Raw genomic sequence first — 22,370 nt, forward strand, 5'->3', positions numbered from 1 at the left:
CCGAGAGCGAGGCATCGAAATGTTCTTTTCATTGTCTATGGGACTGCCGAGTGCAGCGCTACAGCTCTTGGTAGTCCCCCCCGCAGTCCCACAGACAAGAAATGTCAACTGTGTGGTCACCCCTCCATTCTGACTGAGAATTCATATCCCCACCTGATCCACAAGTTATCTTGAAATGTTGGGAATAACTGTTTAAGCTCCCCAGTGACTAAGGACATGGAGCACTGCAGGTTGTCAGAAGCTCCTCTTTGGTGGCTCTTAGTAGTTTTATAGTTACTTTATTTCTAGGAGCACAGTTTGTCAGTGCTTACTGAGTTATATAGCAAATATAACCTTGCAATCAAAATTATTCTGCCTCCATTGCAAATTTGATTTATTAGCAAAATGTAGAACATTTGGTTGCTACTGCATTCTCATTACTCAACCCCTTTATAACAATCATCTTTAGTATTCAGTGGAGTACCCTTTGGCTGTTATGACCTGCTGCAAATGTGATGCATAGCTAGACACCAGCTTCTGGCAGCTTTCCTGAGGAATCTTAGACCATTCCTCAAGGGCAATGACCTCCAGCTCTCTAATAATCTTGGGTCTGCTGCTGCTATGGCTTTGAAATCCCACCAAATATTTTCTATGGGGATCTAGTTAGGCATCTGTGGCAGCCAATATATAATCTTCCAGGACTTGTTTCAGAACAAGTCCTGGAAGATTATATATCGGCTGTCACAGTTGGTGGACTTAAAGGTATGCTTTGGATCATTGTACTATTGCCTAAGCTTCAGCTTCCTCACAGAAGACAAAACATTTTCTCCTAGGCTTTCCTGATATTTGATTGATTTCATCTATGTGAGGCTGATATTTGATTGATTTCATCTATGTGAGGCCATTATTCTGTATGGAGGACTATGTGGGGCCCATTATACTGTATGGAGGACTATGTGGGGCCCATTATACTGTATGGAGAACTATGTGAGGCCCATTATTCTGTATGGAGGACTATGTGGGGCCCATTATTCTGTATGGAGGACTATGTGGGGCCCATTATTCTGTATGGAGGACTATGTGGGGCCCATTATACTGTATGGAGAACTATGTGAGGCCCATTATTCTGTATGGAGGACTATGTGGGGCCCATTATTCTGTATGGAGGACTATGTGGGGCCCTTTATTCTGTATGGAGGACTATGTGGGGCCCTTTATTCTGTATGGAGGACTATGTGGGGCCCATTATTCTGTATGGAGGACTATGTGGGGCCCATTATTCTGTATGGAGGACTATGTGGGGCCCATTATTCTGTATGGAGGACTATGGGGGGCCCATTATTCTGTATGGAGGACTATGGGGGGCCCATTATTCTGTATGGAGGACTATGGGGGGCCCATTATTCTGTATGGAGGACTATGGGGGGCCCATTATTCTGTATGGAGGACTATGTGGGGCCCATTATTCTGTATGGAGGACTATGTGGGGCCCATTATTCTGTATGGAGGACTATGTGAGGCCCTTTATTCTGTATGGAGGACTATGTGGGGCCCATTATTCTGTATGGAGGACTATGTGGGGCCCATTATTCTGTATGGAGGACTATGTGGGGCCCATTATTCTGTATGGAGGACTATGTGGGGCCCATTATTCTGTATGGAGGACTATGTGGGGCCCATTATTCTGTATGGAGGGCTATGTGGGGCCCATTATTCTGTATGGAGGACTATGTGGGGCCCATTATTCTGTATGGAGGACTATGTGGGGCCCATTATTCTGTATGGAGGACTATGTGGGGCCCATTATTCTGTATGGAGGACTATGTGGGGCCCATTATTCTGTATGGAGGACTATGGGGGGCCCATTATTCTGTATGGAGGACTATGGGGGGCCCATTATTCTGTATGGAGGACTATGGGGGGCCCATTATTCTGTATGGAGGACTATGGGGGGCCCATTATTCTGTATGGAGGACTACGGGGGGCCCATTATTCTGTATGGAGGACTATGGGGGGCCCATTATTCTGTATGGAGGACTACGGGGGGCCCATTATTCTGTATGGAGGACTACGGGGGGCCCATTATTCTGTATGGAGGACTATGGGGGGCCCATTATTCTGTATGGAGGACTATGGGGGGCCCATTATTCTGTATGGAGGACTATGGGGGGCCCATTATTCTGTATGGAGGACTATGGGGTCCCATTATTCTGTATGGAGGACTATGGGGGTCCCATTATTCTGTATGGAGGACTATGGGGGGCCCATTATTCTGTATGGAGGACTATGGGGGGCCCATTATTCTGTATGGAGGACTATGGGGGGCCCATTATTCTGTATGGAGGACTATGGGGGGCCCATTATTCTGTATGGAGGACTATGGGGGGCCCATTATTCTGTATGGAGGACTATGGGGGGCCCATTATTCTGTATGGAGGACTATGGGGGGCCCATTATTCTGTATGGAGGACTATGGGGGGCCCATTATTCTGTATGGAGGACTATGGGGGGCCCATTATTCTGTATGGAGGACTATGGGGGGCCCATTATTCTGTATGGAGGACTATGGGGGGCCCATTATTCTGTATGGAGGACTATGGGGGGCCCATTATTCTGTATGGAGGACTATGGGGGGCCCATTATTCTGTATGGAGGACTATGGGGGGCCCATTATTCTGTATGGAGGACTATGGGGGGCCCATTATTCTGTATGGAGGACTATGGGGGGCCCATTATTCTGTATGGAGGACTATGGGGGGCCCATTATTCTGTATGGAGGACTATGGGGGGCCCATTATTCTGTATGGAGGACTATGGGGGGCCCATTATTCTGTATGGAGGACTATGGGGGGCCCATTATTCTGTATGGAGGACTATGGGGGGCCCATTATTCTGTATGGAGGACTATGGGGGGCCCATTATTCTGTATGGAGGACTATGGGGGGCCCATTATTCTGTATGGAGGACTATGTGGGGCCCATTATTCTGTATGGAGGACTATGTGGGGCCCATTATTCTGTATGGAGGACTATGTGGGGCCCATTATTCTGTGTGGAGGACTATGTGGGGCCCATTATTCTGTGTGGAGGACTATGTGGGGCCCATTATTCTGTGTGGAGGACTATGTGGGGCCCATTATTCTGTGTGGAGGACTATGTGGGGCCCATTATTCTGTGTGGAGGACTATGTGGGGCCCATTATTCTGTGTGGAGGACTATGTGGGGCCCATTATTCTGTGTGGAGGACTATGTGGGGCCCATTATTCTGTGTGGAGGACTATGTGGGGCCCATTATTCTGTGTGGAGGACTATGTGGGGCCCATTATTCTGTGTGGAGGACTATGTGGGGCCCATTATTCTGTGTGGAGGACTATGTGGGGCCCATTATTCTGTGTGGAGGACTATGTGGGGCCCATTATTCTGTGTGGAGGACTATGTGGGGCCCATTATTCTGTGTGGAGGACTATGTGGGGCCCATTATTCTGTGTGGAGGACTATGTGGGGCCCATTATTCTGTGTGGAGGACTATGTGGGGCCCATTATTCTGTGTGGAGGACTATGTGGGGCCCATTATTCTGTGTGGAGGACTATGTGGGGCCCATTATTCTGTATGGAGGACTATGTGGGGCCCATTATTCTGTATGGAGGACTATGTGGGGCCCATTATTCTGTATGGAGGACTATGTGGGGCCCATTATTCTGTATGGAGGACTATGTGGGGCCCATTATTCTGTATGGAGGACTATGTGGGGCCCATTATTCTGTATGGAGGACTATGTGGGGCCCATTATTCTGTATGGAGGACTATGTGGGGCCCATTATTCTGTATGGAGGACTATGTGGGGCCCATTATTCTGTATGGAGGACTATGTGGGGCCCATTATTCTGTATGGAGGACTATGTGGGGCCCATTATTCTGTATGGAGGACTATGGGGGGCCCATTATTCTGTATGGAGGACTATGGGGGGCCCATTATTCTGTATGGAGGACTATGGGGGGCCCATTATTCTGTATGGAGGACTATGGGGGCCCATTATTCTGTATGGAGGACTATGGGGGGCCCATTATTCTGTATGGAGGACTATGGGGGGCCCATTATTCTGTATGGAGGACTATGGGGGGCCCCTTATTCTGTATGGAGGACTATGGGGGGCCCCTTATTCTGTATGGAGGACTATGGGGGGCCCCTTATTCTGTATGGAGGACTATGTGGGGCCCATTATTCTGTATGGAGGACTATGGGGGGCCCATTATTCTGTATGGAGGACTATGGGGGGCCCATTATTCTGTATGGAGGACTATGGGGGGCCCATTATTCTGTATGGAGGACTATGGGGGGCCCATTATTCTGTATGGAGGACTATGGGGGGCCCATTATTCTGTATGGAGGACTATGTGGGGGCCATTATACTGTATGGAGGACTATGGGGGGCCCATTATTCTGTATGGAGGACTATGTGGGGGCCATTATACTGTATGGAGGACTATGTGGGGGCCATTATACTGTATGGAGGACTATGGGGGGCCCATTATTCTGTATGGAGGACTATGGGGGGGCCATTATACTGTATGGAGGACTATGGGGGGTTCATTATAATACTGTATACTGGTTGGCCCACGACTTTGTCGAGGTTTTTCATTTTGGCCCTCTGTGTGTTTAAGTTTGACATCACTGGTCTAGGTGAAGGTATTTTGCTACATATGGATATAAATAGTCTGAGGGTGAAATCCTGTGGACAAATTTCCTTTAAAGGGGTTGTCCGGGTTAAGGCTTTAAATCTGCAGTGACTCTATATACTTGCAGACTTGTGTATCCTCATGTCCCGTGGACTGCGCTCTGTGTAGATTCTCTGGTGCCACGACCGGGTGGTAATGTGACCACAAGTATGTGATTGGCATACTTCTGGCCTCATTCCGACTAGTCTGCGTTCATGCCCATATAGTCAGCACAGGACAACATGTATGAATATCACATACTTGCAGTGACGTTCCCAGTGCTGGCACCAGAGAATCCTCACAGTGTGCAGTGCGCGCTCTGTGAGGATTCGAAACTCTGCAGTCAGATAAAGTGACTGCAGACTTGTAGCCTAAGGCTTGACATCCCCTTTAAGAGTTGTTGTTTTTTTTCCTGTTACGAACTTTTCTATACATTTTAGTTCATATGACTTGGCTTTAGCATCATCCTTCACATTTTTTTCCTGTCGGGGCAATACAGAAGCCAAAAGTGCAGATCAGAAGCTAGGTTTTACATTAATGAGAACTGTGCACAATAGCAATGATAATCTGATGGCAAGACCTCTATTCAAGGGTTTATTAAAATATACATGGTGTGTTGTAGCAGGCGGCTGCTTCACTTTGTGGAGACTTTAATCCCAGAGCATCCTGCGTAGGTATTGTTTCTAACCTGCCACTTGCTGGTAAGTCAGTACCCTGCCAGCAGAACTTTCTAGAGTTTTTATCAGTTTTTGCACTGGCTGTCATGTCCACTTACACGGCATACCTCCTTGACTTTAACCTGAAATCAATGTATCTAACGCCTCATTATGTCAGTAGCATTCCCTGAGTATTTAGTAAGTGCAAGCTGCGTGAAAAGCAATTTTCTAATTAAACATGCTGCCTGTTGGGAAGATTACATATACAGCGTCACGCTAGATGTGAGAATGATATAAAGAATAACTCCTGTTTCTTACTGTTTATTGTGCTCGTACTGAATTGTAATCATCTTTGTTCTGATTTATTTTTCAGGGTGGACTTAACGGGGATTTTAGATTTACATGCATTCGATAGTTTGTCAGGAAAAAGGTAACGTATATGCGATGCATTTTTCATTCTTCATCAGTTTAATTGGTTGTCAAGGATTAGAAAAACATGGCTGGCTGTTTTCACTCAGGAACAGCTCCACATCATGGGTTGTATTTGGTATTTTAGCTCCGCTCCACCGTAATTTATGAGGGCCAAACTGCAGTACCAGCCGCTACCTGCAGGACAGGTGTGGTGCTATGTTTGAAAGAAAGCAGCAATATTTTTCTAATGCCTTTTAAATGTTTTACATTATGGAAGATTCTTTTATTAAAATGTAACCACCCAAGATTTACCTGTAGAGATGACCGTGTTGTAAGGATCAGTAGCCTTCCACTTCATTAGTGCTCAGATATCTTCTTCATCTGCTAGAGCAGGGTTCCCCAACTCCAGTCCTCAAGGCCCACCAACAGGTCATGTTTTCAGGATTTCCTTAGTATTGCACAGGTGATAATTACATCACCTGCACAGGCAATAATTACATCACCTGTGCAATACTAAGGAAATCCTGAAAACATGACCTGTTGGTGGGCCTTGAGGACTGGAGTTGGGGAACCCTGTGCTAGAGGACCAAGGGAGCAGAGAGATAAGCTAGCCATGTGCAAAAGACTTTGGCCAGAATGCATCCAATCAGTTTTATGGAATAAACAGAGACCCATTCTGTACTTCTTGATTGGTCCAGGTGTGCATGTGACCACAGCAGGCAGAACCAAACAGGAAGTAGGCAGACTGGTAGGAGACCTGGGCAACTTATGGGCAGAAGTGCTGGGGATCAGTTAACTGGACTGGAGAACAGTGGGTGTAAGGCCACAGCCCCACTATCCGTATTTGGTCAGTATTCGGTCAGTATTGTTTCTCAGGAGTGGGAGCCAAAACCAGGAGTGGGTGATAAATGCAGAATTGGTGACTTGTTTCTATCATACCTTTTCTCTGATTGTTCCTCACCTGGTTTTGGATCCCACTCCTGAGAAAAAATACTGACCAAATAATGATAGTGGGGCCCTGGCCTTAGTCTGTATTTACAGACATCATCACCATTGGGATTTATCTAAATTCCATATCAGTTTGCTTTTGGATATAGCCATTCAGAATCTTCCTGTGTAAATTGGTATTAATGACTGCTAGCAGTCAGTCCATTGATCCTTAACCCCTTCTTGCCACTGACTATTTTCATTTTTGCGCTTACATTTACATTCTTCCAAGAGCCATACCTTTGTTTATTTTTTCGTTAACATAGCCGTACAAGGGCTTGTATTTAAAAAGCCAAGATGTAGGTTTGAATGACACTTTTCACAATCCCCAAGTACGATGCAATGGGGAATAACAAAAAACAAACCTGCGCAATTCTACCATTGCTTTTGAATTTAATTTTGTGGTAAAAATGTCCTGGCATCATGATTCTACATATCATTACAATAATGGTGATACCAAACTTACAGTGGGGAAAAATTTATTTAGTCAGCCACCATTTGTGCAAGTTCTCCCACTTAAAAAGATGAGAGAGGCCTGTAATTGACATCATAGGTAGACCTCAACTATGAGAGACAAAATGAGAAAACAAATCCTGAAAATCACATTGTCTGATTGGAAAGAAATTTTTTTCAAATTTTGGTGGAAAATAAGTATTTGGTCAATTACAAAAGTTCATCTCAATACTTTGTTATATATCCTTTGTTGGCAATAACAAAGGTCAAACGTTTTCTGTAAGTCTTCACAAGGTTGGCACACGCTGTCGCTGGGCAACACAGACTTTCAACTCCCTCCAAAGGTTTTCTATAGGGTTTAGATCTGGAGACTGGCTAGGCCACTCCAGGACTTTGAAATGCTTCTTGCGAAGCCACTCCTTCGTTGCCCTGGCGGTGTGCTTGGGATCATTGTCATGCTGAAAGACCCAGCCACATTTCATCGTCAATGCCCTTGCTGATGGAAGGAGGTTTGCACTCAAAATCACACGATACATGGCCCCATTCATTCTTTCATGTACACAGACCAGTCTTCCTGGTCCCTTGGCAGAGAAACAGCCCCAAAGCATGATGTTGCCACCGCCATGCTTCACAGTAGGTATGGTGTTATTTGGATGCAAGTCAACATTCTTTCTCCTCCAAACACGCCGAGTTGTGTTTCTACCAAACATTTCTACTTTAGTTTCATCTGACCATATGACATTCTCCCAATTCTCTTCTGGATCATCCAAATGCTCTCTAGCAAACTTGCTAGACGGGCCCGGACATGTAATGGCTTAAGCAGGGGGACACGTCTGGCACTGCAGGATCTGAGTCCCTGGCAGCGTAGTGTGTTACTGATGGTATCCTGTGTAACGTTGGTCCCAGCTCTCTGCAGGTCATTCACTAGATCCCCCCGTGTGGTTCTGGGATTTTTGCTCACCATTCTTGAGATCATTTTGACCCCACGGGGTGAGATCTTGTGTGGAACTCCAGATCGAGAGAGATTATCAGTGGTCTTGTATGTCTTCCATTTTCTAATTATTGCTCCCACAGTTGATTTCTTCACACCAAGCTACTTGCCTATTGCAGATTCAGTCTTCCCAGCCTGGTGCAGGGCTACAATTTTGTTTCTGGTGTCCTTCGACAGCTCTTTGGTCTTCACCATAGTGGAGTTTGGAGTGTGACTGTTTGAGGTTGTACACAGGTGTGTTTTATACTGATAGCAAATTCAAACAGGTGCCAGTACTACAGGTAATGAGTGGAGGACAGAGGAGCCTGTTAAAGAAGAAGTTACAGGTCTGTGAGAGCCAGAAATCTTGCTGGTTTGTAATTGACCAAATACTTATTTTCCACCAAAATTTGAAAAAATTCTTTCCAAACCAGACAATGTGATTTTCAGGATTTGTTTTCTCATTTTGTCTCTCATAGTTGAGGTCTACCTATGATGTCAATTACAGGCCTCTCTCATCTTTTTAAGTGGGAGAACTTGCACAATTGGTGGCTGACTAAATACTTTTTTGCCCTACTGTATCTAGTTTATTTTCTTCTTATTTAAACAATGGTAAAATGATAACATTTTTTTGGTCCTCTAGTGGTCTTGAACCTGTGATCATTTGTTGGTATTTCAGTATATAAACAAAATGACATCTTCAATATGAAGCCCAGCCAAAATGTGAGCTTCGCAGGCGAATGAAGTTGGCTGTCATGGTGGCCTTTTGCAGGCTCCAGTCTGCTATGACAACCTGTCGGCATCCGTCGAACACGTTGTGGGGGCAGCAGCAACTTATAAGAGCCAATGCTCGGCATCTAAGTGGTTAAACGGAAGCGATTAGAGCTTTGGTCTCTGATGTTGCAGGCAGAGGGCAGCTGTAGAACACAGCTGGCATCTGCTAGGTATGGTGCGGACTCCTCTCCTTATCCCACTCCATACATTGGGACCTGATATAGGATGTACGGTTACATCCTAAGTTGGGAATGCGTATACTGAATCTTTGTCTATTATTATCCTACAGTTATGTGTAAAAAAAAAATAAATAAAATTGTGCTGATTACTATATTTAAAACCAAGTACAGTCTGCAATACAGATCTGTTTAGGAAGCTTTGTTTCTCTTCCCTGAATAGATATGGATTTGAAACTGTAAAACTTAAAGGGAATCTTTCAGCAGGTTTTTGCTACCTCTTCTGAGAGGAGCCTGATGTAGGCAAAGAATCCAACAATGTATCACTTAGATTACTAGGTGCAGCTGTTCTCACACAGAGTTTTTAGATTTAGAATGAAGCAGAGCTGAGAAAGCTAACCCCGCCCCCACCAGGCTCTGTATGTACACTCCTACAGACAGTGAGCTGCCTATCACAGGAGGGGGCGTGTCAGACCAGCGCTCAGTCACACCAATGATAAGCTTCTTGTGCTAAAACAATCATTGCAAGCAAACAAAACCTCAGAGCTTGATAAGAGAGGCAGAGACATCACTGAAATCTGTGTTTTAACCCCGACAGCATGCTGTCTTCAGATTACATAGCAAAAACCTGCTGACAGATTCCCTTTAAAGGGAACCTGTGATCCGGAAATTAGTTAGCGCTTTGGCTTCCTTTAGTGCTTGCTGCAGGCAGCCAACATGTACCATCTAGCATTTTTATTAAAGGGGAAGTGTCATCAGGAAATTAGACCCTTAACTAAGGGCCCTTTAATTCTTATAAAATGTATACCTTTCTTGTAGTACTTAGTTTGGAAATTGTAGAGCAATGAATCGCTGAAGTTTTAATGGCAAATACAGTGGTCAGACACTGAACTTCCAGTTATCATGCTTATTTCCCCGCCTGCCGACGGCTTTCAGTCTTTGACTGACGGGTCACGCTTCTCTCTTCCCCTGCCCAAGTTTCTGCAAAGACATTGGACGGCCCTAAGCAGTGCATTCTATCAGAGGGGGGCCACGCGTGCACAAATAGATAGCCCGTGTTTCGTTAGTGATCTACATGTACAGTGCCCCCTGTGATGAGACCGCCTTAGGCAATGATTTTGGTGCTTACACAGAATCTTGGGCTGGGGAACAGAGAAGAGTGAGCAGTCAGTCAGACTGAAGGCTGTCGGCAGGTGGGGAAATGAGAAAGGCGTGAGAGCTCGAAGTGCAATGTTATCACAATGTATTTCTGATTAAAACATTAGAGCTGGATTGCTCTACAATTACCAAACTAAATGCTACCAAAAAATGTATGCATTTCTTGAGAATTAAAGGACCTTTACAAACATGTCTTTAGTGAGGGGTATAATTTCCTGATGACAGGTTCCTTGTATTAAAAATGCTACATGTTGGCTGTCTGCAACAGAAGAGACCTGAGCGCTAACTGCAAACTTTGTAATGATAGAGCTCATACTCTTACCGTATTTTCTTCTGTTCATTGGATTTCCATAAGTAATTTTCAGAAAATTGTATTGTGTAGGATCATAGTCCACCAGTACACCATGCATATACACTGATCAACACGTCCATGATGTCCTCAGTCCATGCCAAAACCATGTTATTTTCACTTACATTTGGATGGAATGCATAGTTTGTTTTACAGAAAAGTGTTTATTTTTTCTGTACATGTGCACCCTGCAATAAAGTACACAGTAGTATTTTTTTTTATATGTATATATTTATATGTTTTTTTTTTGCGGGATCCAAATTCTTACACCACCATGATCACTAAAATAATAGGGCAGAAGCACTGAGCCGAAAGCATCGACTTCGGTCTCTCGGCTCGTTGCGTCTGCCTCTTGGTTTTAGCAATCGGTATGTGTCTCAGCGGCCAGACTCCAACCGATCGAAACACATTTTATGTCTCTGACTTGATAAGTTTTGTGAAACTCTGTAATATCTAACAGATCTCTAGATCCCATAGTATAACAGAGATGGTTCTTGTCTTGCTATGAAAAGATTAGGAGTAAAAACTTTTTAGAAGTTATCACCTATCTTATGTTCAGGATTGGTGAGGATCCTAGTGGTCGGATACCCTCCAATCGGCAAATTGTCACTTGACAAATGGATAGGTGATCACGTCTAATATTGGGAATAACCCTTTAATATCTCTGTATCATTAGTGTAAGGTTGGTTGGGGGGATGACAATTAAGTAACAAGGAGCTGTAAAATGAGTTCTCATTCTAGCATTTACGATGGAACATGAGCAAATGACAAGTTAAAGATGTTGTGGTCACCACAGGATATATTGGCCCAGCACTACATTTATACCGAGCATTGAATGCACCATTATATCTTTATATGGATTATTGGTCCAATAATAAATCTCTAACCTTTTATATAGTATCTGAATGACCAGGATGAATGATATGCTGTATAATATCACATGAAAAAAGAAACTTTGACCCTCAGAAAGACTGGGCAAGAAAAGAGTTAAAGGTTCGGTTATAGAGAAAACTGGATATACCCAAGTGAAATTCCTCAGCAGACAATCTGCAGCCTTCACGGTGGGATCTGCAGCTAAATATTGTCTAATAGATTACGGCCATTTGAACAGGAGAATACCCTCAGCGTCAGGGGGCTGGCAACGACTTCAAAACAGAACATCTGCAGGGACTAAGCAGAACAGCGAGGGGTAAATTGGTAACAGTGGCTTTAAAAGAAGGGAGGGAAAGTGTATGTGTAGACAAGCTGCGGGAGTGAATGACACTCTGCCCGAATGATGGCAAGGAGGGTGTCAAGTGTAAGCCCACGCAGCTGGTTAATCTTGAAAGGATTTCTTTAGTTATTTAGTCAATACTCCTCGCGCGAATCCATACTAAAAAGGGAATCACCGTGCCATTATTAAATAGTTCATTAGATAGGTCCCAAGACTGAAACATGTTAAAAACTTCCTAAAACTTTGGGGCAACAGTCTATTGATAGAATAACATAGGCATGAGCCCTCCGTTTTACCTCTTTGAGCTTTCAGGTTTTTTAATCCAGTTGAAAATAACTTGGCATGCTCTACAGAATGCCATATGTATGGAAGTACTGTACAGCAATACATGGAGGCTGTATGGCTTCTTACTAAAGAAAGCATGCAGCTAGGGGCAGACATACCATTGGTGCAACCTATGCTGCCGCACAGGGGCCCGAAAAGTAAGGGGGCCCACTACCACCTCCAATGCAGATGGAATTGCACATTATGATGAGCTGTTGGACTGCAAAGTCTGTACCTGCTCCTGCATACAGTCTCCATGTGCATGAGCCAGTGACGTGAATGACTGCTATACCACTCTCTTCTCTTTTTTTCTTTTTTAACCTAAATATGTTTATAATTCTATGCTGATTAAAGGAATTGTCAGTCTTTCCTCCAAAAAATGTACCAGAGGTAAGGATGGTTTAAAAAAGAAAAAAAAAAAAAAGTTCACTCACCGATTCTAATCCCCATTGCTCCAACACTGGTCGCTCAGGTGGACTTAGGTTTGGACAATAACCAATTTTAAGGATATCCAGCTCTTTTTTGGGTAAAAAAAATATTGGTAGAATTAAATAAAAACAGAACATTCCCAGTACTATAAAAAAATAAAACATATATATATATATATATATATATATATATATATATATATATATATATATATATATATATATATATATATATATATATATATATATATTTACAGTATATCTGGTACATGTTTCAGACTGAATCTCAGTCCTTACTCATGGATGAGTCATGGATGTCTATCTATCTATTTATACAGTTGTGCTCAAAAGTTTAAATACCATGACAGAATTTTTGCTTTCTTGGCCTTGTTTGTGACAATGAGCGATAACAAAAAAACGTTTTCTCCTCCACTCATGGTTATTAGTTGGGTGAAGCCATTTATTTTCAAACTACTGTGTTTTCTCTTTTTAAATCTTAATGACAACCAAAAGCATCCAAATGACCCTGATCAAAAGTTCACATACCCCAGTTCTTAATACCATGTATTGCCCCCTTTAACATCAATGACAGCTTGAAGTCTTTTGTGGTACTTGTGAATGAGGTTCTTTATTTTCTCAGATGGTAAAGCTGCCCATTCTTTTTGGCAAAAAGCCTCCAGTTCCTGTAAATTCCTGGGCTGTCTAGCATGAACTGCGCTTGAGATCTCCCCAGAGTGGCTTAATCACGCAGCACGTGAGAAATCTTGGAGACGGAAGTGGGAAGTTCGGATTATGGTGGATTTTAGTTTTAAGTCACTGGCAGAACAGAGGGCACGTGTAGGGTGATAGACTGAGACAAGGGAGAAGATGTAGGGGGGTACTGAAGCATAGAGCGCTTTGTGTGTAAGCGTGATGAGTTTAAATTGAACTCTATATTGGATGGGTAACCAGTGCAATGACTGGCATCGGTGTAGCGGTTGGCGAGGAATATGATCCTGGCTGCTGCGTTAAGGACGGATTGGAGAGGGGAGAGTTTAGTAAGAGGTAGCCCGATAAGTAGAGAGTTGCAGTAGTCCAGACGAGAATGAATAAGAGCTACAGTAAGAGTTTTTGCCGAGTCAAAGGTGAGAAAAGTCCTGATTCTTGAGATGTTTTTGAGGTGTAGATGACACGAGCGAGTGATTTGATGTGAGGAGTGAAGGAGAGATCTGAGTCAAAAATGACCCCAAGACAGCAGGCTTGTTGCTGGGGAGTAATGGTTGAGCCACAAACAGAAATGGCAATATCGGGCACAGGTAGGTTAGTGGAGGGAGGAAATACGAATAATTCAGTTTTTGACAGATTCAGTTTTAGACAGAGGGAGGACATAATATTAGACACAGCAGAAAGACAATCACCGGTCTTTTGTAGTAATGCAGGGGTGATGTCCGGAGCAGAGGTGTATAATTGGGTGTCATCAGCATAGAGATGGTACTGAAAACCTAATCTGCTGATTGTCCAATGGGAGCGGTGTATAAGGAGAAAAGAAGGGGGCCTAGGACTGATCCTTGAGGAACCCCGACAGTAAGGGGAAGGAGAGAGGAGGAGGAGCCGGCGAAAGACACCGAGAAGGAGCGGTCAGAGAGATAGGAGGAGAACCAGGAGAGAACAGTGTCCTTGAGGCCCATAGTGCGGAGCATATAGAGGAGGAGCTGGTGATCCACAGTGTCGAATGCTGCAGAGAGATCCAGGAGAATCAGCAGGGAGTAGTGACCATTAGATTTAGCTGTTAGTAGATCATTAGAGACTTTAGTGAGGGCAGTTTCAGTAGAATGTAAAGAGCGGAAACCAGATTGTAAAGGGTCAAGAAGAGAGTTGTCTGAGAGATAGCGGATTAGACGGGAATGGACCAGGCGTTCCAGGAGTTTAGAGATAAAGGGAAGATTGGAAACAGGTCTGTAGTTGGCCGTGCAGTTCTGGTCCAGGGATGGTTTTTTAAGTAATGGATGTATGCTGGCATGTTTAAAAGAAGAGGGAAAGATACCAGATGAGAGGGAGAGGTTGAAAATTTCCACTTTGTTTCAAGATCAGCAGAGCAGCATGTGCTGGATCCTTTGGAGTTAGAGCGCCAGTGAATATATCTTCTTTTAATACTTTATAACATTCCCTGTCTTTTGAAAAAAAAAATCCTTGAAGGTAGGGTGTATTATTTAATTTCTTAATATTTTAAATGAACCTGGTGATTTGGGCTGCATGAATCAGAGACAGGCTCCATCATTACAAATATCCATGCTTTGAATAGGTAGCTGGGAACAAGAGCACTAATCAGACTAGTCAATGGGGATGGGTCCTACCAGCGTCTTTTTTCCTAGCTCTGCTTGTTTGACAGGTTCCTCACTATGTGTATCGGGAGAGACCTGTTATTCAGTCCGAACCATGCAAGCTAAACTTACCATGACTAGTCCGATGGCCTGACCTTGCCTGAATTTGCTTGACAGACAGGTCTTTCAATATGTGTCTGTCAGGAAAGACTTCTCAGGCAAGCTGAGCTGAGCGGGTAGAAGGCCTCCGTGACTATTTCACTAACTTCTTCCTACCTGGCTCTGCTTGACTGACATTTCTTTATGTATGTGTATATTGGGAGAGATCTCTAGGTCAAGCAGAACTGGGCTGGAGAAGCCAGTCAGGACCTGCCCTCCATACTCTGTCACCTCGTTTTCCTCTCCCTGTTCATAGTATGTTTTCTTTGAAACGATGCAGAGTTTAAGAGAACCATATATACTCCTCAACATAGAAGTTGCAACACCAAGAAGGAAAATGTGTGGAATTATGGAAATCACAGGAATGATAGACATGTTAAAGGGGTTGTCCGGTCCAAACTCAATAAGTCTACAGTCACTCTGTATGACTGCAGACTTATGAATTCATCCAGCACACGCAATGTGCACCAGAGAGTATGTATGCGTTATACATATTTCCAGCCAGTGGACGCTACTTCGCTTCCATACACTTGTATTGATCGAGGCTGCACCCTGACTAGGGACGCGGCCATGCAGTGGGAGTGGCCAACTAGAGGGCGTGGCCTCGCTCATTACAAGTGTATTGAGCGAGGCCACGCCCACTGGACGGGCCCTGGCCAGGATGTAAAACGTATACATACACTCCGGTCCCAGGTCAGAAACCAGCAATCCCCCCCAGTGCACAGTGCCTGTGCAGCGGGGATTCATAAGTCTGCAGTCACACAGTGATTGCCGACTTATCGATTTGGACCTAACAACCCCTTTAATGCCATGCAGATCATGACAAAATGGAACAAAATTTTAAAAGTATCTCGATTTATTTACTCTCGAGTGTGAGCACAGAAAGAAAACAAGAAAATCAGCTCACGCTTGAGAATAATCCAGATAAGTTCCGGCAAAATGAAGCCCAAGATCACGTTGCTGCTGAACGTCAGGTAAGTATGCAGAAAGAAAAGATCCAGCTTCATATAGAGATGCATAGAAGTAAAATTTCTTCAAGTGTGAGCACCATGCACAGTAATACATGCACCTACGCACCTTGGTATGCTATCCTATCAATGATGTTCTTAATGGTTGTCTGAGGAATGTTCTGCCACGCTGACAATTGCCGACCAATGACATCTCAGATGTACTTGATGGGAAGACAAGTCTGGAGATGCTGCAGGCCATGGTAGCATGTTTAGACCACGCAGGCTGCTCACAGTAGCATGAACAACATGCAGCCTAGTGGTGGTGTGCTGAAAAACGACTCCTTGGACTACCACTAGTTGCACGACCTAATCACGACCACTAACGATGCCGAGCTGTTAGTGTACCTGGAATGAAGTATATAGGGATCCAGCTACCATTTGTTTTGCCACCCCATACCATAATCCCAAGACTAGGACTGGTGTGATGTTCCCTAGTGAAGACCTCTTTGTGGCATTTCCCACATGGTCTCCAGACCAATCTGCAACTATCATTGCTTTCAAGACAAAAGTGGTTGGGACTCATCGCTAAGGAGGATAGTCCTCCATTCCAGGCTCCATTGCTCCATTCCAGTCTCTGATCTCCATGTGGAGACCACTTTTTCAACACCATAAAGAGGCCTTAATTAGAGAACATCACACCTGTCCAGGATTATGTTGTGGAGTGGATTAATGTACGTTAGCCAGACCCCTCTAGTTTTCATTTCAGGTACAATAACAGCTTGGCATTACATTGATTTGTTCATGGAGCCAGTGGTACAGACAAGTGTCCTATGTGCCATTTTTTAACACCACAACTCCAGATCATTTGTTTTTTATGCTACTGTGAGCATCCTGCATGACATAAGCATGCTACCATGGCCTGCAGCATCTCAAGACTTGTCTCTAGCACATCTGCAATGTCTTTGGATAGGAACTGCAAAGGGAGCTGCCAGCAGTGGATCTTGATGATTTGTATGCCCAAGTGCATTCATTGTGGCAGAAGATTCCTCAGACAACTATTGATAACCTCATTAATAACATGCCAAGGCGTGTAAGTGCATGTATATCTGTTTGTGGCGCTCACATTCGATGCTGAATAAATCGAGTTGTTTTGAAGATTAGTTTCCATTTTTTCATCATTCACATATCATTAACATACAGTATCTATCCATCCTGTGATCTTCATTATTGGTGACTTTTCCTTTTTGATGTTGTAATGTTATGAAATGTGTTTATTTGTTATGATGGAGCCTATCTCTGATTCATGGTGCCCGTTGTTTGGGCAACAAGAATTACCTTACAGGTTCCTTATAATTCATAAAGTTCAGAGCTCACAATAGTTATTTTTAATTTTTAAGTGAAGGTTTACATGAATTATATTTGTGTAGCTCTAACATTGATTATATAATGCAGACATACCATATATTTTTTGCAGTTTACAGGAGAAGCTGATTACCACTAGTGGTCATCCACATCTGGATAAGGTATGTGGCACAATTACAGATTTGTTTTATAATGCTTCTTCTAAGAATAATAAATGTACTTCTATGATTGTAGAACATTGTTATAGTAATGTTCTAAATAAAACAAGTTATTAATGGTTACCTATTAAATAGAACTGTGGGAATAATACAAATACTAACTTTGGATGACTGAATCAATATTAAGGCTTCCAAGAATATACAGGGTTTTCCATTTTTGCTGAGCAGTTACAAGGTATGATCTGTGGCCAGTCTTACATCTGATTGTCCTTTGTCATGCAGAGCAGTCATAGTCTCTTAAGACCTAATTTTAGAATAAGCTTTTATGTTTTACCTGTTTCTCCAGAATGCCAATAATAATTTCCTCCCCATTTGTAAGATCCTGCATTGGCACTTAAGCCCTTATCAGCTGTAAATCAAGCATTGTGAATAGGTTTCCTAGACTATGGAAGTGTTTTCTCAGTGCATAATACTGTTGGAAGCATACAATGACAGCTCAGGGGACACTTGCTGAGGGATAGTCACTATTTCTTTTTTCATTGTAATGAAAGCCTTCAATTTAAAGGCACAGCATTACACATGTACAGGGTCAGATACATAACAATGTGCAGCTTCCTGGATATCATAGTCTTGGCACACACTGACCTGCTATCTAAGGCCTCATTCACACATCAGTATGCTTGATCAGTATTTCATCAGTGTCTATATGCCAAAACCAGTAGTGGAACATACAAAGCAAAACTATAATTGAAAGATTGACACCTGTTCTGTGTTTTGGAGACACTCTTGGTTTTGGCATACAAGATACTGATGAAATACTGATGTGTGAATGATGCCTCAGATTGTCTGTAAGGGTTGCAAAATCACAGCATTAAAGCATGTTTCATCAGTCTCTAATATACTTATATTACTAGAATCCCTTTTTTTTTACAAGAAAGGGTAAAGTTAATGGGGACTAGAAGAAAGGAGAGGTTCCAATGCCATTTCCATTAATATGTTATGACTTCCCTTCTGTTCAGTGTGCAAATTGTCTCTTCAGAGAGGAAGAGGACTTGAAGTCTAGCGCCACCTATTGGAAGTAGCAATCCTACAAGTCAATATCAACGAGCTTTGCAGTATGACTTAGGATAAAAGCCAAAACCGAATCCAAATTTGCAGACACACTGTTTCGGGGGTTCTGCCCCTCCTCAGTGCAAAGTGTGAGATTTGATTTGGCTGGGTGAGAGGCTAAGGCGGGATCTAAGGGGTAATATTTCTCCTTGTGGAGAGTGATAAGCTAGGTCTGACATGCAGTATGAGGAGACTTAAACGATTTACATGCTTCTCTGGGAAATGAAATAATTTGTTAATTAAGTCTCCTCATACTGGCGTGCCAGACCTGGCTTATCACTCTCCACAAGGAGAATGTTCAGTGAAATGGTAGGGCTTCAGCTTTCCATTTCATAAGTTTCATCCAGAAAACTTGGACGATTTTTTCATCTGTGTGCAGTCCGTATACAATCCGTATGCAAGGTTTTTTTTTTACAGCAGCATTTTCCCATTTTACAGATGCTATACTGTGGCTCCGTATGGCATCCGTTTTTTTTTTTTTTTTTTTTTGCACACCCGTAGTTTTGAATGGGTGAGTTTCATCCAATACACAGAAGAAACTAGTTCAGGCTGTGATTTTGTTCTTTCACATGCAGATTCGATCAGTGAAAAAAATCACTCATCTGCACTGCCCCATTGAATAACATTGGTCCTGGTCGTGATAATGAGCCCTTACATTGCTACTCATGAAGAAAGTAGGCGATCGGAATATATTAGGGAATTGCATTTCAATGAAGTGATTTATCAACGTGAACCTTTGCTGTACTTTGAAGCTCCAGTTAGGTGTAATATCTATGATGTCAGAATTCTGTTACCAACCATTTCCCATTTTACCTTCAGAGCCACTCCATTAAAAAGTGGTTACAATTCACATTAGATTAGAGCAAAGCCTCAGAAATAGAATATACTGCACCGTGTACACTGTTTTCATCTTTTGTAGCAATTATTGTAATTGTAACCACTTGCTGATCAACTTGACTATTTGAATACAATAATGTTGGTGAATATTTAGGGTCAGTGCTGTGATTTTGAATATACTAGTTTTTCACGCCTGCTCATATGTCCATATTGGAATTTTTCCTACAATATTTCAATGTCATACACATACACATACATGAATGGTTACCTTGTATTAATGAAGTCATGTGCAGCTGGTTCACTTTGATAAAAACTGGCTTTTAGGCATTGAGTCAAGCTCCTTGCATCATAATGATTGGGATGTTTTTGTTATTTCACTCTAATTCTATCCAAGTTAAATGAGCTCACCACCCGCTGTGCCTTCACTAGTAAGCCATTGAAAGGCATAGAGCCCCATTCTCCTTCTCCTTCCTCTTTACCAAATTTCAGAATTGATTTGCACTGGGAGCTCTTCATGTCTATTAATCAGAAACAAATAGGTTAAGACTTGCTCTTCCTTACATTTTATGTACATTTTTTGTTGTCAGGTTAAATATCCATCTGCCATGTTCAATTTTGGATTGCAAGTTGTATTATCTCCCGGAGACATGTCTGGCGACAGCTCTCTCATGGAAGACTCAGTAAAGCTAGGCCCTGTATATGGGCAAGCTGGCCAATTGTCATCTAATGACCCTATCGATACCGACTGACATTAGTCTAATGTGTATAGGTGGCTTTACTCGCCTACCTAAGTGACTATGTGCATGGACACTGCAGGGAGCACAGTGATATAGAACAAAGGAAATTCAATTTTTATATTGTGTGTATTTTTGCACTGTTCTGTATACTGTTGCTGAAAATTAGCTTGGGTCATATGTAGTAAGTAGCAATATTCATTGTTTTTTTAACAGACTTTTCTAATATCGTATAAATGATTACGTTTATTCAGGGATGCATTTGGATATGCACATACTTGTCAAAATTGTGTAATACTTCATTTCCCCTGTGGGGGCACTACAGGTAAACTGAACAGTTTCCGCAAGATTTCCCCTTGGATTCCAATGCATTCAAACTGTCACAGTACTGGGACATCCTGTAACAACCTATTGAGATTCTTCCACCAAACAATGATTGTCCAACACTTACCATCAAATGCCACATTCAGGCAAAGACTACACAGCATAGTAAAATTGTGATCTTCAATTTATTAGGGAATGTCTCCAATGGCTAGAAAGTGTTTTTTTTTTTTTTTCGTTTGTTTTCTTTTTTTTTTATGGAGAATAACTGAAATTGCATTGCGAGATTTTGCCTAAAATGGATCTGTCGCCACAATACAATGCAATGCAATGAAATACGTTTTTAAATAGATCTCTTAGACCTATTGAGGCCTCTGTACTTGCCGTGAAAATCCACATAGGTAGTATGCTCATTTTATGGCGATATGCTACTGCGAGGCAAAACGCTGTTTCAAACCCAAGGTATTGTAGGTCATCTGCCTTAAATTCCAGGCATTTGTAACAACTGCAGTTTGGAGAATAGACAAAACCCAAGAGAAAAACAAAATGAGCAAATACCCTGCAGTAAATAAATAAATAGCAACCGTGCATGAAAATAATATAGGGTACTTGGTTAACATATTTTTGATCAAAAAAACGTAAATGCCATCCCACCACATCACGGTGACCCTATTTGAGACGGTCCTAACCTCTAGTATTAAAACCTTACCATGTGTCTATTCTCAGCCATGTGTCCTTCTCAGCCCTTATTCACACTTACGTCTTTAGATATGTGAATGAAACGCAATGGCAGGAGACCCAGGGGGATCCCACTGCTGACACAGAGACATAAAAAAGGTAGACTGCAGTTTGCCAAAATATATGTGAGTAAGCCAAAATCCTTCAGGGAAAGCGTCTTGTGGACAGATGAGAACAAGATAGCGCTTTTTGGCAAAGCACATCATTCTACTGTTTACCAAAAACGGAATGAGGCCTACAAAAGAAAAGAACTCAGTAGCTTCAGTCAAATATGGTGGAGGTTCAAAGATGTTTTGGGGTTGTTTTGCTGCCTCTGATACTGGGTGCCTTGACTGTGTGCAAGACAACATGAACTCTGAAGATTTCCAAAGGATTTTGGGTTGCAATGTAGTGTCCAGGGTCAGAAAGTTGGGTTTGCGTCCTAGGTCATAGGTCTTCCAGCAGGACAATGACCCCCACACATACTTCAAGAAGCACCAAGAAATTAATGGAAACAAAGTGCTGGAGAGTTCTGCAGTGGCCAGCAATGAGTTTGGATCTGAATCCATGAACACCTGTGGAGAGATCTCAAAATTGCTGTTGGGAGAAGACACCCCTCAAATATGAGAATATGAGAGACCTGGAGCAGTTTGTAAAAAAAGAGTGGTCCAAAATTCCATTTGAGAGGTGTAAGGAGCTTGTTGATGGTTATACGAAGCGATTGATTGCAGTTATTTATTCCAAAGGGAGTGCAACCAAATATTAAGTTCAGGGTGCCAACAATTTTGTCCGGTCCATTTTTTGGGTTTTGTGTAAAATGATGTCCAATTTGCAGCAGTACCTCACTGCTGACTATATCCCATTTAGAGAATGTACCATTTACAACAACTCTTTGTTTCCTGTCTTTTAGCCAATTTCTTACTCCTCTGCATATAGTTTACCCTAGTCCTGCATCTGTAGCTTCAGTTATTGGTAGACATCTTTATAAACAAAGTACAATAATATGTCATGAGAAAACAACAGCCTCAGGATCTCTGGGATTTGTAGAAGCGTTCCAGAGTTGTTATTGTATACAGTGACACTTGTCAGGAAGGTAAAAATTGGCTTTGGTGGGAAGGGGTTAAGTTA

At 42.6% G+C, this 22,370-nt stretch overlaps 1 protein-coding gene across 3 annotated transcripts in view; it reads left to right on the forward strand.

The window, feature by feature from the left end:
* Nucleotides 1-22,370, forward strand: part of LOC141249100 (zinc-regulated GTPase metalloprotein activator 1-like) — a 123,560-nt gene that overhangs the window by 84,871 nt on the left and 16,319 nt on the right. For all 3 annotated transcript variants that reach the window (XM_073669564.1, XM_073669581.1, XM_073669542.1), the window contains exons 11-12: nt 5,725-5,781; nt 17,478-17,526. In XM_073669564.1, the coding sequence (XP_073525665.1) occupies nt 5,725-5,781; nt 17,478-17,526 (106 nt within the window). The remainder of the gene's footprint in view (nt 1-5,724; nt 5,782-17,477; nt 17,527-22,370) is intronic.

This window comes from Phyllobates terribilis, unplaced genomic scaffold (assembly GCF_046119375.1).
Source record: "Phyllobates terribilis strain yellow unplaced genomic scaffold, ASM4611937v1 Scaffold_1__5_contigs__length_1240528914, whole genome shotgun sequence".
Taxonomy (NCBI): Eukaryota; Metazoa; Chordata; class Amphibia; order Anura; family Dendrobatidae; genus Phyllobates; species Phyllobates terribilis.